The 12,146-nt window shown below is 46.0% G+C and overlaps 1 protein-coding gene across 1 annotated transcript in view; it reads left to right on the top strand.

Annotated features, from left to right (window-relative positions):
• Window positions 1-3,551, top strand: part of LOC105492227 (ATP binding cassette subfamily C member 11) — a 63,586-nt gene extending 60,035 nt beyond the window's left edge. The window contains exons 27-29 of the mRNA XM_011759253.3: window positions 226-339; window positions 2,801-2,965; window positions 3,095-3,551. Coding sequence (XP_011757555.2) covers window positions 226-339; window positions 2,801-2,965; window positions 3,095-3,187 — 372 coding nt within the window. The 3' untranslated portion in view covers window positions 3,188-3,551. The remainder of the gene's footprint in view (window positions 1-225; window positions 340-2,800; window positions 2,966-3,094) is intronic.
• The last annotated feature ends 8,595 nt before the right edge of the window (window positions 3,552-12,146 follow it).

The following is a 12,146-nucleotide window of genomic DNA, read 5'->3' as shown; positions in this document are numbered from 1 at the left end:
GTGAAAGATCTTCTGAGAGGACATTCTGGGCACAGGAGATAGTGTATGCAAAGGCCCAGAGATGAGAGCGAGCAAGGCACAGTTAAGGAGCAAGAAGACAGAGGCTGGAGCATAGAGAGAGGAGGGGAGTGTTGCCAATACAGTGGGAGACTCTCACCCCAGTCAGGTTGGCTCTCACCCCACAGTGGCTTCCAGGTTATGTTGTCTCTTCTTCCCATGTCACAGATCTCAAAGCTCCCCAAAAAGCTGCATACGGATGTGGTAGACAATGGTGGAAACTTCTCTGTGGGGGAGAGGCAGCTGCTCTGCATTGCTCGGGCTGTGCTTTGCAACTCCAAGGTGAGGCCACCACTGCTGCATGGCCAGGGGAAGCCACAGACTACACATGATGAGGGAAGCCACACAGGTTCCTTCTCCCTTCACGACCATGGGACACTGGGCTCTGTACTCTATGTCTTAACAACAACAACAACAACAACGGAATCCAAAGGGCTTATTCATTTCTTTTTTGCTCTTTTTTTTTTTTTAATTATACTTTCAGTTCTAGGGTACACGTGCATAATGTGCAGGTTTGTTACATATGTATACACGTGCCATGTTGGTGTGCTGCACCCATTAACTCGTCATTTACGTTAAGTATATCTCCTAATGCTATCCCTCCCCCCTCCCCCCACCTCATGACAGGCCCCAGTGTGTGGTGTTCCCCACCCTGTGTCCAAATGTTCTCATTGTTCAATTCCCACCTATGAGTGAGAACATGCAGTGTTTGGTTTCCTGTCCTTGTGATAGTTTGCTGAGAATGATGGTTTCCAGCTTCATCCGTGTCCCTACAAAGGACATGAACTCATCCTTTCTTATGGCTGCATAGTATTCCATGGTGTATATGTGTCACATTTTCTTAATTATTTCCACGCATCTACAACCATCTGATCTTTGACAAATCTGACAAAAACAAGAAATGGGGAAAGGATTCCCTGTTTAATAAATGGTGCTGGGAAAACTGGCTAGCCATATGTAGAAAGCTGAAACTGGATCCCTTCCTTACACCTTATATAAAAATTAATTCAAGATGGGCTTATTCATTTCACTGAGTGCCATTCCACACATATTTGTGGTGTGGGTGAGGCATGGTAGATGAGATTCACAGCCTGGGCTGCCTGATAGCCGGATTCCTTACATCTGAGCTGAAATGGTCTCCAACTAGACCGAGTGATGATTCTCTTTTCTCAGAAAAACACAACACATTAGAACTTGTTGATTTTAAAATTGCCTACTGTGTCCTCTTTAAAAACTTGGATGCAGGGCATCCCTTTTATCTTTATTAGAATTGGGAATTGGATGACAGATGCTGATCCAGGGCAAAATCGCATTTTTAAAAAAATTTACTTTAAGTTCTGGGATACACGTGGAGAACGTTCAGGTTTGTTACATAGGTATACATGTGCCATGGTGGTTTGCTGCACCTATGAACCCATCATTTAGGTTTTAAGACCCACATGCATTAGGTATTTGTCCTAATGCCCTCCCTTTCCTTGTCCCCAACCACCCGACAGGCCCTGTTGTGTGATGTTCTTCTCCCTGTGTCCATGTGTTCTCATTGTTCAACTCCCACTTGTGAGTGAGAACATGCGGTGTTTGGTTTTCTGTTCCTGTGTTAGTCTGCTGAGAATGACGACGTCCAGCTTCATCCATGTCCCTGCAAAGACATGAACTCATTCTTTTTTATGGCTGCAAAATTGCATATTTTTAAAAATTTGGTGGAACTTCTAGAAGCTCTCTGGATATTTTGTCCATAATTTCAGGTGTTTGAGTATGTGGGATAGCCTGGGGCAACCCTTCTCTTACATAGGTGAGGCAACACACACATGTACACACATACTTATGCATGCATATGTACACACCTCCTCCATACTCACACACGTATGCACGCACACACACACATATTAATGATAAATAAATAAATTAACACACATGTTAATTAATGATAAATGCAAAAAATGTTGGTGCAAACTGTCAGAGCTGTGGGAAAGAGCTCAGTGGGACCCAAAGCTTGGGAAAATTTCAGAGGAGGTAGGACTTTCCCCCCTCTTCTTCTGAGAGATGAACAACAAATTTGCAATGTGCATGTAGTACTTTCTTCACTTCACACTTCCTTATTTCAATTACATAACCATTTGGTGCAGCAATGGCTTCCTCTGTATTGCTTCCCAAATTTGAGTCATTACTCTATGATTTTTATCATCTCTGGGTACCACCTACCCTGTGATTTACTAATGATATTCCCTTTTCAAAAGCAGCCTCATCCCAAGCAGTGCCATTTGTGAAATCACACTTTCAGTGCGAGTTACAGTTTCCTCATGCATATCGTTAATGAAATAAATACAAAAATGTTAAACTAAAAAGAGTGTTGATCCATATGCTGGAGAAATCATCTCATGTGCCTCCTGGGGTGTGTGCCTGCCCCTTCTTGGAGAACACTGCTCTACTTTAATTTAGGTAAATGGGAAAGCAGTTAATAAAACAAGAAGTTGCCACTGGGCCATTTTCATTTCCAAGAACTTAATTCTCTGGCCACCAAAATGCAGTTCGCTCCTGGTTGAGACCTAACGTTCTCTTCATAAGGTAATGGATAATCAGCAGTCAGAGTGGACTTTGCACTCAGCACAATTCTCGCATTTCCCAGCTAAAGAAATGGAGACCTGGAGAGGAAGGGCCCTGGTGAATTAGTGGTAAACCAGGACAAGACCCAGGTCTCTAGGGTCTGAAGTAGATGCCTTCACCCCTGTTTTGTATTCATCAGATCATCCTTATCGATGAAGCCACAGCCTCCATTGACATGGAGACGGACACCCTGATCCAGCGCACAATCCGTGAAGCCTTCCAGGGCTGCACCGTGCTGATCATTGCCCACCGTGTCACCACCGTGCTCAACTGTGACCGCATCCTGGTTATGGCCAATGGGAAGGTGAAGCCTGCGTCCCTGGGCTGGTGGGAGGATGAGGGCTCAGGCTGCTACCCCGGATGCCTTTGAGTCCTCCAAGGACACAAGCTCAGCTGTGCCCTGATCCTCCCCTCACTTTTCTCTACCCTCCAGGTGGTAGAGTTTGATCGGCCGGAGGTCCTGCGGAAGAAGCCTGGGTCGTTGTTCACAGCCCTCGTGGCCACAGCCACTTCTTCACCGAGATAAGGAGATGTGGAGACTTCATGGAGGCTGGTGGCTGAGCTCAGAGGTGCACACAGGTGCAGCTTCGGGGCCCACAGTCTGCGACCTTCTTGTTCAGAGATGATGACTTCTCCTGGAAGCAGGGGTAAATGTAGGCGGGGCAGGGATTGCTGGATGGAAACGCTGGAACAGGCTACTTGATGGCTCTCAAAGCCTTAGGACCCCAGCACCATTGGAGACATGGGATTCAGTGATCGTGTGGTTCTTCTTTTAACGTATATGCTGAATAATTTTATAATAAGGTAAAAGCTTATCGTTTTCTGATCTGTGTTAGAAGTGTTGCAAATGCTGTACTGACTTTGTAAAAAATAAAACTAAGGAAAAGTCACTTTCTTTGTTCTTTCTTTCTTTCTCTTTTTTTTTTTTTTTTTTTGACAGGGTGTTGCTCTGTTGCCCCGGCTGGAGTGTAGTGGCACAATCTCAGCTCATTGCAGCCTCTGCCTCCTGGGTTCAAGCAATTCTCCTGCTTCAGCCTCCTGAATAGCTAGGACTACAGGCATGTGCCACTATGCCTGGCTAATTTTGGTATTTTTAGTAGAGGCAGGGTTTCACCATGTTGGCCAGGCTGGTCTCGAACTCCTGACCTCAAGTGATCGGCCTGCCTTGGCCTCCCAAAGTGCTGAGGTTATGGGCATGAACCACTGTGCCTGCCCATCTTCATTCTGCTTTTTATGTTAGCTAGTACTTGTTCAGTTGCAAGGAACAGAGACTCCTTCAAACTAACTTTGGCAAAAAAAAAAAAAAAAAAAAAAAAAAAGAATTTGTTGGTCTTGTAACAGAAAGGTACAGAAAAAGTTCAGGGTTGGGTGCCAGAATGAAAGGATGCTTATCTTGAGGTCTCCGTTTCTCTTCTCCTAGCTCTGCTTTCCTTTGTTTGGCTTCACTTTCTGACCTTCTCTTGCCTCATGGTGGCAATATGGTTGCCTGCAGCTCCAGGTTCATGTCCTACACACTCGGCACCCCCAGGTCTTCTTGCCTCAATGATTCCAGGGTGAAATCTCACTGGGCCAACTTGGGTCATGTGCTTGTTCCTGACCAGTCATGTGCTAGGCTGTTGGCATATCGTGATTTGCCAGGCCTGAGCCACGTGCCCATACTTGGGTCTGGGGATGGGATTTGCTGCCCTGGATCATATAGATGGAGAATAGAAGAGGTTTTTTTGCCAAAGTAAAATTGAGATGCTCTTACTACCTGAAGGAAGAATGGCTGTGGATGCTGGCCAGACCCCAAATAGCAGCTGTCTACTATGATTGTTTACTGAAGGACAGCATAACTTATAACGTATGACAACTGAAAATAAAATAATTTGTTTTCTCTCTTTCTTGTTCTCACGCCCCCACCCTCCACATGTGGTTATAGATAAATAGAAAAGGCAATCATTTCCACCTTACTTTTGGGGAGACCTTGTTGTTAGGGAAAATATGTTTCAAAGTACTTTCCTTTTTATTCCAGATTATGATGTCTGATTTTCCAAAAATGCCATAAAAAATCAATTTAGTAAACCAATGTTTCTCACTCTCTTGCTTGCACTGGTGCTGGGGATGAAATGTCGTCCCTGCCCTCAGGGAATTTGGAATCTCCTGAGGGTAAGTAAACAGTAAAACTGTAAACAAGTAAGCAGGCCGATCCAGAACAGGGCTACCTGAGGTTATAGGCAGAAACAGGGTGTGGAGGAAAAGGCAGCCCCTGGGGACTTCCTGGAGGCAGTGTGGGCATAGTTTACTGAGACCCGAGCACTGATCAAACATTTACAACATTTACTCCGAGGAAGGAGACTGGGGCAAGAAAGAATGTTCAAGGCAGAGAGAACAGCCGACAAATCCCTGTGGGAATGAGCTACTACAGGGGCTGATGTTCTGGACGGAACAAAGTCCAGTGCCCTGGAGCTTGAAACTTCTGTTCCCCATTCTGGACTCTCTAGTGGCACCTGCTTCTCATTCTAGGGGGTTTATCTTTCTTAAAAAATCTTTTGTCTGTTATTCCCTTCTCCCCAGTCCTGGCTTTTTTCTTTTTTGGGTCCTAAAGTGTCCCTGGAAACCCCATGTGCTACCATCCCGTCACAGCTCAGCTGGTCATCTGCCCGTTGAGGGTGACTCTCTTTCCCCAGCTTGCCTCTTCCCAGAGCTGCTGTGGGACACTGCCCACGTCACGGGTGAGGGAACTCTCTACACGCTGGGATGTCACCATCACACTCCAGGCAAGGCGCCTCCTCAGGCCACATGCAGCTGCCGCCTTTTCCTTGAGCGGCCAGCAGATGGCAGCCTCGTCCCAAAAATGCGGTGAAGGCCCCACTGGGCTTCAGAGCTGGGCGGATCCAAGGATAGAATTAGCCAGAAAAGTGTTGACCCCTGGAGTCAGAGGACAGGAAATAGAGCCCATTTCCACTCAGTGTGCAGGGCCCCATCCCATCTGCCCCCGTCCCCACCTCCAGCAGCAAAATGGGAGAACCATTGGCTCCGAGCAGCAATAAAGCAGAATTTTTTGAAAAATACCGTTAGTTTTTTTAATCAAATTGTTTTTACATATATATACACACACACACATATATGCATATATATGTGTATATGTGCATATATACGTATACATATACACATACTTGTGTGTGTGTGTGTGTGTGTGTATAGAGAGACAGACGGAGTTTCACTCTTGTTGCGAAGGCTGGAGTGCAGTGGCGCGCTCTCTGCTCACTGCCTCCTGGTTCCAGCGATTCACCTGCCTCAGCCTCCTGAGTAGCTGGAATTACAGGTGCCTGCCACCACACCTGGCTAATTTTTGTATTTTTAGTAGAGATGGGGTTTTGCCAAGTTGGCCAGGCTGGTCTTCAACTCCTAACCTCAGGTGATCTGCCTGCCTCGGTCTCCCAAAGTGCTGGGATTATAGGTGTGAGCCACCGCACCCAGCCAATATTGTAATATTTTATTCTTTAAGCTGAGTGGTGAGTGTATGAGGCTTTGGTTTTTAATAATTCTTTTCACCTTTTCAGGTTTCAGAAATGTTTTAAGATAAGCATTTAAAAATTGGTATTTGGTCTTTCAAAAATAATACTAAAATAATTACAATGAGAGAATGCAGGGCTTTGCTGTGCTTTGTTGTATTTGTTTGATGGTTTGTTATTATTTTTATTTTCAATTCCATACTGGTGGAGAGGAGGTCATGGTTTCTTTAGTACTTAGAGGTTCTAGAGGCCTTAATCTGTGCATGAGTTGGGGTGATGTTGTCAGAGGCATTTGAACCAGAGCAACTCCATCTTGAATAGGGGCTGGGTAGAATAAGGCTGGGACCTACTGGGCTGCATTCCCAGATGGTAAGGCATTCTAAGCCACAGGATGAGATAGGAGATTGGCACAAGATACAGGTCATAAAGACCTTGCTGATAAAACAGGATGCAGTAAAGAAGCCGGCCAAAACCCACCAAAACCAAGATGGTGACGAGAGTGACCTCGGTTGTCTTCACTGCTCCACTCCCACCAGCGCCATGACAGTTTACAAATGCCATGGCAATGTCAGGAAGTTATCCTATATGGTCTAAAAAGGGGAGGCATGAATAATCCACCCCTTGTTTAGCATATCATCAAGAAATAACCATAAAAGTAGACAACCAGCAGCTCTCGGGACTGCTCTGTCTATGGAATAGCTGCTCTATCTATGGAGTAGCCATTCTTTTATTTCTTTACTTGTTTTTTTTTGTTTTGTTTTGAGATGGAGTCTTGCTCTGTCGCCAGGCTGGAGTGCAGTGGCGTGGTCTCAGCTCATTGCAACCTCTGCGCCACCCCTGACCCCCTCCTCCCCACCCCCCGGGTTTAAGTGATTCCCCTGCCCAGCCTCCCGAGCAGCTGGGACTACAGGCGCCCGCCACCACGCCCAGCTAATTTTTTGTATTATAGTAGAGACGTGGTTTCACCGTGCTGGCCAGGATGGCCTTGCTCTCCTGACCTCGTGATCCCCCCATTTCGACCTCCTAAAGTGCTGGAATTACAGGCGTGAGCCACCGTGCCCAGCCCCTTTACTTGCTTAATAAACTTTACTTTATGGATTCACCCTGAATTCATTCTTGTGTGAGATCCGAGAGCCCTCCCTTGGGGTCTGGATTGGGGCTCCTTTCCTGTAACAGTGTGGTCCACAGTGACAGCAGCCGATGTGCAGAGCAAAGGAGGCCACAGTCACGCTGGCCCTGCCTGCCCTGTCCTCTGTCTGCAGCCCTGGACGATTTTCTAAGAGAAACTGGTAAATAAGCAGTCTTCAGAGACCAACTTCCATGGTGGCCAGAGCACTATGCTGTGCAAGTCACCAACAGGAAGAGGGGAAGACTCAGACTTCAGTCTTTCCGGTCCGGAAGGGCTTCTTTCAGAAAAGTGACTCCAGAGGGCACCCCCAGCCTAGAAGGCATGGACGTTTGGGTCACTGGAAAGGTCCCAGGAGGGAGTGGCTGCCTGGAGGGGCAGGGAGCTCCCCATGGCTGGGAGCTTTTTCTGGCACTGAAAGCTTCCTCCAGTGCAAAGTGAGGGGCAGTGTTCTTATCCCCAGGCTGGGAGCAGGCTGAGGGCTGGGAGAAATTCTGCATACACCTCTCTGGGGACTGGGACACTGGAATGCAATGATGGAAATAATAACGCCTGACAGCAGAAGTTCTCAAACTTGAACTTGAGTATCCAAATTGCCTGGAGGGCAAGACACAGATTGCTGGATCCCAACCTCATATGGTTCCATCCAGTAGGTCTGGGGTTGGGCTTAGGAATTTGCCCTTCTAACAAGGCTCAGATGTTGCTGATATTGCTGGTCTCTGGCCCACACTCTGAGAACACAGAGGTTAGCTGAGAGCACATGTCCCATATGATCTAGACAGGAAAGGTCCAGGCCCCCATGCGAATGTGCTTCCCAAAGTTTCTGTGCATCCGGGCACCTTGATTTGCATGCCCTCTTTTAACTCTGCCTTCCTGAGCATCCCACTAGGCCATCCATCCTCTCCTTTGCTCCACTGCATTGACCTAGCAGGAGAATTCAGCACTTTTCCTTATTTCCTTTGTATGTGTAGACCACTTTAATGAAGTGTGGGGTCAGAAGAGTTGTTGACAGCAAGTCAACAACTTCCAACTGAATATCAACCATGTGCTTTCTTAAGGAGTCCCTCACCATTCTGCCTGCTCTGGCTCTGGTTTCCTCTCTGGTTCTCTGATTACCCTCTGTGTTCTCCCTGCCCCCACCTCCCAATTCTTGAACACGTTTTACGCAGAGCAATTTAGTTCTTCCTTCTGATGCCCTTTCCTGCCAAGCAAGTCATTGGGGTGTCTCTGACTGCCCCAAGAGACAGATCAAGGCAGTTGCTAAACAGAAACGGTTCCCACCCTCTGATTCACTCTGGTGCCAGCTGTTAAGATTGTAAAATGTCACCCCATTATCCTAAATGTCCCCTAATCTGTCCCCTGGTATCACTTAGAAAATTCTATGGAATGCAACTGCTTCAGAGTCAAAAGCAATTTTAGAAGTCCAGCTGCTCTTAGCCTGTAGTCCATGGACCTCTTAGCTAGATTCAGGGCACCTATGAATTTGGATGGGGAAAAAATGACATCTTTATTTTTGCAAATTGAAATTTGGTATTTTCCTTGATGGGGCAACAAATAGATACTATTAGCAGTATCTGTGACCTTGTTACCAATAGAAATCAGCAATATTCTCAAATCTCATTTCAATTGTTTCAGACGTCTCAGAATATCACTTATATGCATCAATGCTTTGAAATTATAATAGTCATTAGGACTTCTGCTAGATCACATTACTTAGTGCATCAATATAGAAGCATATATCTTACAATATTCAGCTGTGTTTTATACATATTATGGTAAGCGCATTCTGTATAATTGGTTATCTTTGCAATCCTATGTACTTCATCTCATGCATAGAAATACTTTTTCTGAGAATATACTAGAATGCCAAAGAGGTCCATGGCACACAAACAATTTAAGAACCTGCATTTAACTCAGCTCTTTGATTTTCTAGAGGAAACTCGTGTCCCAGGCAGAGGAGATACCTTGCCCACAACCACACCACTGGCTTTTAATAGGCTGGTTTAGAACTCGAATCTAAAACAGGAGATGGGGCTGGGCCTGGTGGCTCATGCCTGTAATCCCAGCACTTTGGGAGGCCAAGGCGGGTGGATCACCTGAGGTCAGGAGTTCGAGACCAGCCTGGCCAACATGGTGAAACCCCGTCCCCACTAAAAATACAAAAATCAGCCAGGTATGGTGGCATGTGCCTGTAATCACAGCTACTAGGGAGGCTGAGGCAGGAGAATTGCTTGAACCTGGGAGGTGGAGGTTGCAGTGAGGCAAGATTGAGCCACTGCACTCCAGCCTAGGCAATGAGAAAAACTCCATCTCAAAAATAAAATAAAATAATAAAATAAAACAGGAGAGGGAAGAAAACGAGAAGGACAAAGCAAGTAGTAGGGGCTGGGGATACAGGCCTCACCCCCAAACCAGCCAGCATGGCCCGCTTAGAGCAGGGGGACAGAGAGGCTGCCCCTTCACGAAAGTTCTATTTCTAGTGCCTGATGGCCCCTCATGCAGAGCTTGCCATCCAGTGCAGCATCTTTGAGTAGCATTAGTGCCAAACTACGTTTCATCAGAGCAAAGAGGAGTACGCTTTGCTGACTCGATAACCGTGTTCCTTGCCAATCCTTGGTTCCCAGATACTTCATGGTTGGCATTGTACTCTAGAGAGAACTGTACTGATTTGGAAACTTCTGTTCTGATATGAGGGTCTCCGTTCCTCTCGGTGGCATTCACTGAAATGCTCCCCACCTCCTTCTCCCCTCACACATCAGTATCCTTCACTGATCTGGGGTGTGTTCATGATTTAGACTTAACAGAGCACTTCCTGGCATATAATTGCATATAAATGCATGCCATAGGATTGTGTACAGTTACTACAGATGGCTGAGTTTTTGCTCTAAGCTCCTTAACAGCCCATGCAAAGAAAGAAATAGGTTTATTACAAGATTGTTGTGACCCCAACCATTTAAATGGAAAATTTAGTTGTTTGCAATTAGCATAGTTTTCCTGATTCTGAGAATGGATTCTTTGAGAATTCTTTCTCGTGTTGGGGGCAGGTTTTAATTCCTAGGCTTAGCTCTCTGAACCAAGGGGCTTGCTCAGGTCTTTAAGCTGTAAGTGGTGGAGCTGAGGCCAGTACCCACATTTGCTGACTGTGAAATATTTTTGTTCTTTATTAGAGGGCTTGTTCTCTGACTGTTGCATGCATGTATTTCTGGCTCATGAATCCCATTATTGCTTTACTTACATTTTTTTCTTCCACTTACTGTTTTAAAAGTCCATGCAAATTCCAAATTGCTTTCCAGAATCACTTGACATCAGCTTTGTTTGATAGTCCTTTTATCTCTCTCTCCTTAGTTCATTAGGCAAATAAAGTGAAAAACGCAAACCCCTTCTTTTAGCAGAGACTTCAGTGTATTTCTACTAGACAGATTCTGACAGCAACCCAGGAGGTAGAATTCTTACTTCTAGCGAGATCCTGCTCGTTTTAAAATTATTATTCACAAACAATAGCTACCATTTATTGAGTGTTTACTCTGTTTAAGGCACTGTGTTTAAGCGCTTCACTTCCATGATCCACTTTAATCCTCGGTTAGTTTACAATGCTTTTAGGATAGTGTTTTCATTTTGCAGTTGATGACGTTGAAATTTAGAGATTTTGAGGACAGATCTGATTCCAGAGTTTCTACTCTTAGCCACTATAAGCTATTTATTCTATGTAACTGCACACACTGATTTCTGAGCACTTCTTGGGGCCTTTGGGCCAAGTCTTTCTGCTCTGTCTCTCTTATCTGTCTCTTTCTGTCTTTGTCTCCCCACTCCTCTCTAATTTTTTCTTTTTTCAGACAGAACCTCACTTTTTTGTTGTTGTTGTTAAGACGGAGTCCTGCTCTGTCGCCCAGGCTGGAATGCAGTGACGCAATCTCGGTTCACTGCAACTTCTGCCTCCAGGGTTCAAGCGATTTTCCTGCCTCAGCCTCCCGAGTAGCTGGGAACTACATGTGTGCATCACCATGCCTGGCTAATTTTTGTATTTTTAGTAGAGATGCAATTTCAACCATGTTGGCCAGGTTGGTCTTGAACTCCTGGCGTTAGGTGGACTGCCTGCCCAAGCCTCCCAAAGTGCAGGGATTACAGGTGTAAGGCACCATGCCCGGCCAGAACTTCACTTGGAATAGAGACCCCACAGAACCTCAGAGCTGGGAAAATTCCCTTCCCATTGAACACCAGTTTTCCCTTGCCACAGAGCACCACTGCAGGTGTTTGAGCACACAGACTCCTGATTTATGCATGCATAGTTATTTACAAGGGATGTGCAGGGTGGACATGTGTTGGGGCTCGGACAACAATACCCCAAAGTATGGCACTTTGGCAGGCTGAGTACTTTGAACTGATGGAGTTTGGATGACCTCAGAAGCAAGTTCTCTCTGACCTTCTCCTGCCCTCCTGTACCCCTTGTGCCCCTCTTTCTCCCCTGAGATGAGTCATAGAAACCAGAGTTCCCCTTCCCCAAGGTGAGTCATAGAAATTCTTCCCCCAAAGCCACCCATAAAACCTAAAAATATAACTCAGGCCTTCCCCCACCCTTCTGCACAGGAACTGGCCGTAAAGAAATTCTCTGACCAACTTTGTCTGAGAGTAGGTCCTAAGACCCTCATTCCAGAGGGGTCGTGCCCCATACCTAGAAAGAAGGAATGCTGCACAGGGAGGCCAGGACGAATCTGCACAGACAGGCCCTGCTGGGTCCCCATCCTACCACCTCGGTCCATTAGAGTCGATCAGAACTTTCTGTCCAATCACATTTCTATACCACTGTCAATTCCTCATTGAGTCTAAGCATAAAAATGGACGGTTCTCCCTGAGCCTTTCGGTAT

Source organism: Macaca nemestrina, chromosome 18 (genome assembly GCF_043159975.1).
Source record: "Macaca nemestrina isolate mMacNem1 chromosome 18, mMacNem.hap1, whole genome shotgun sequence".
NCBI classification, from domain to species: Eukaryota; Metazoa; Chordata; class Mammalia; order Primates; family Cercopithecidae; genus Macaca; species Macaca nemestrina.
This window is presented reverse-complemented; position numbering and strand designations above follow the sequence as displayed.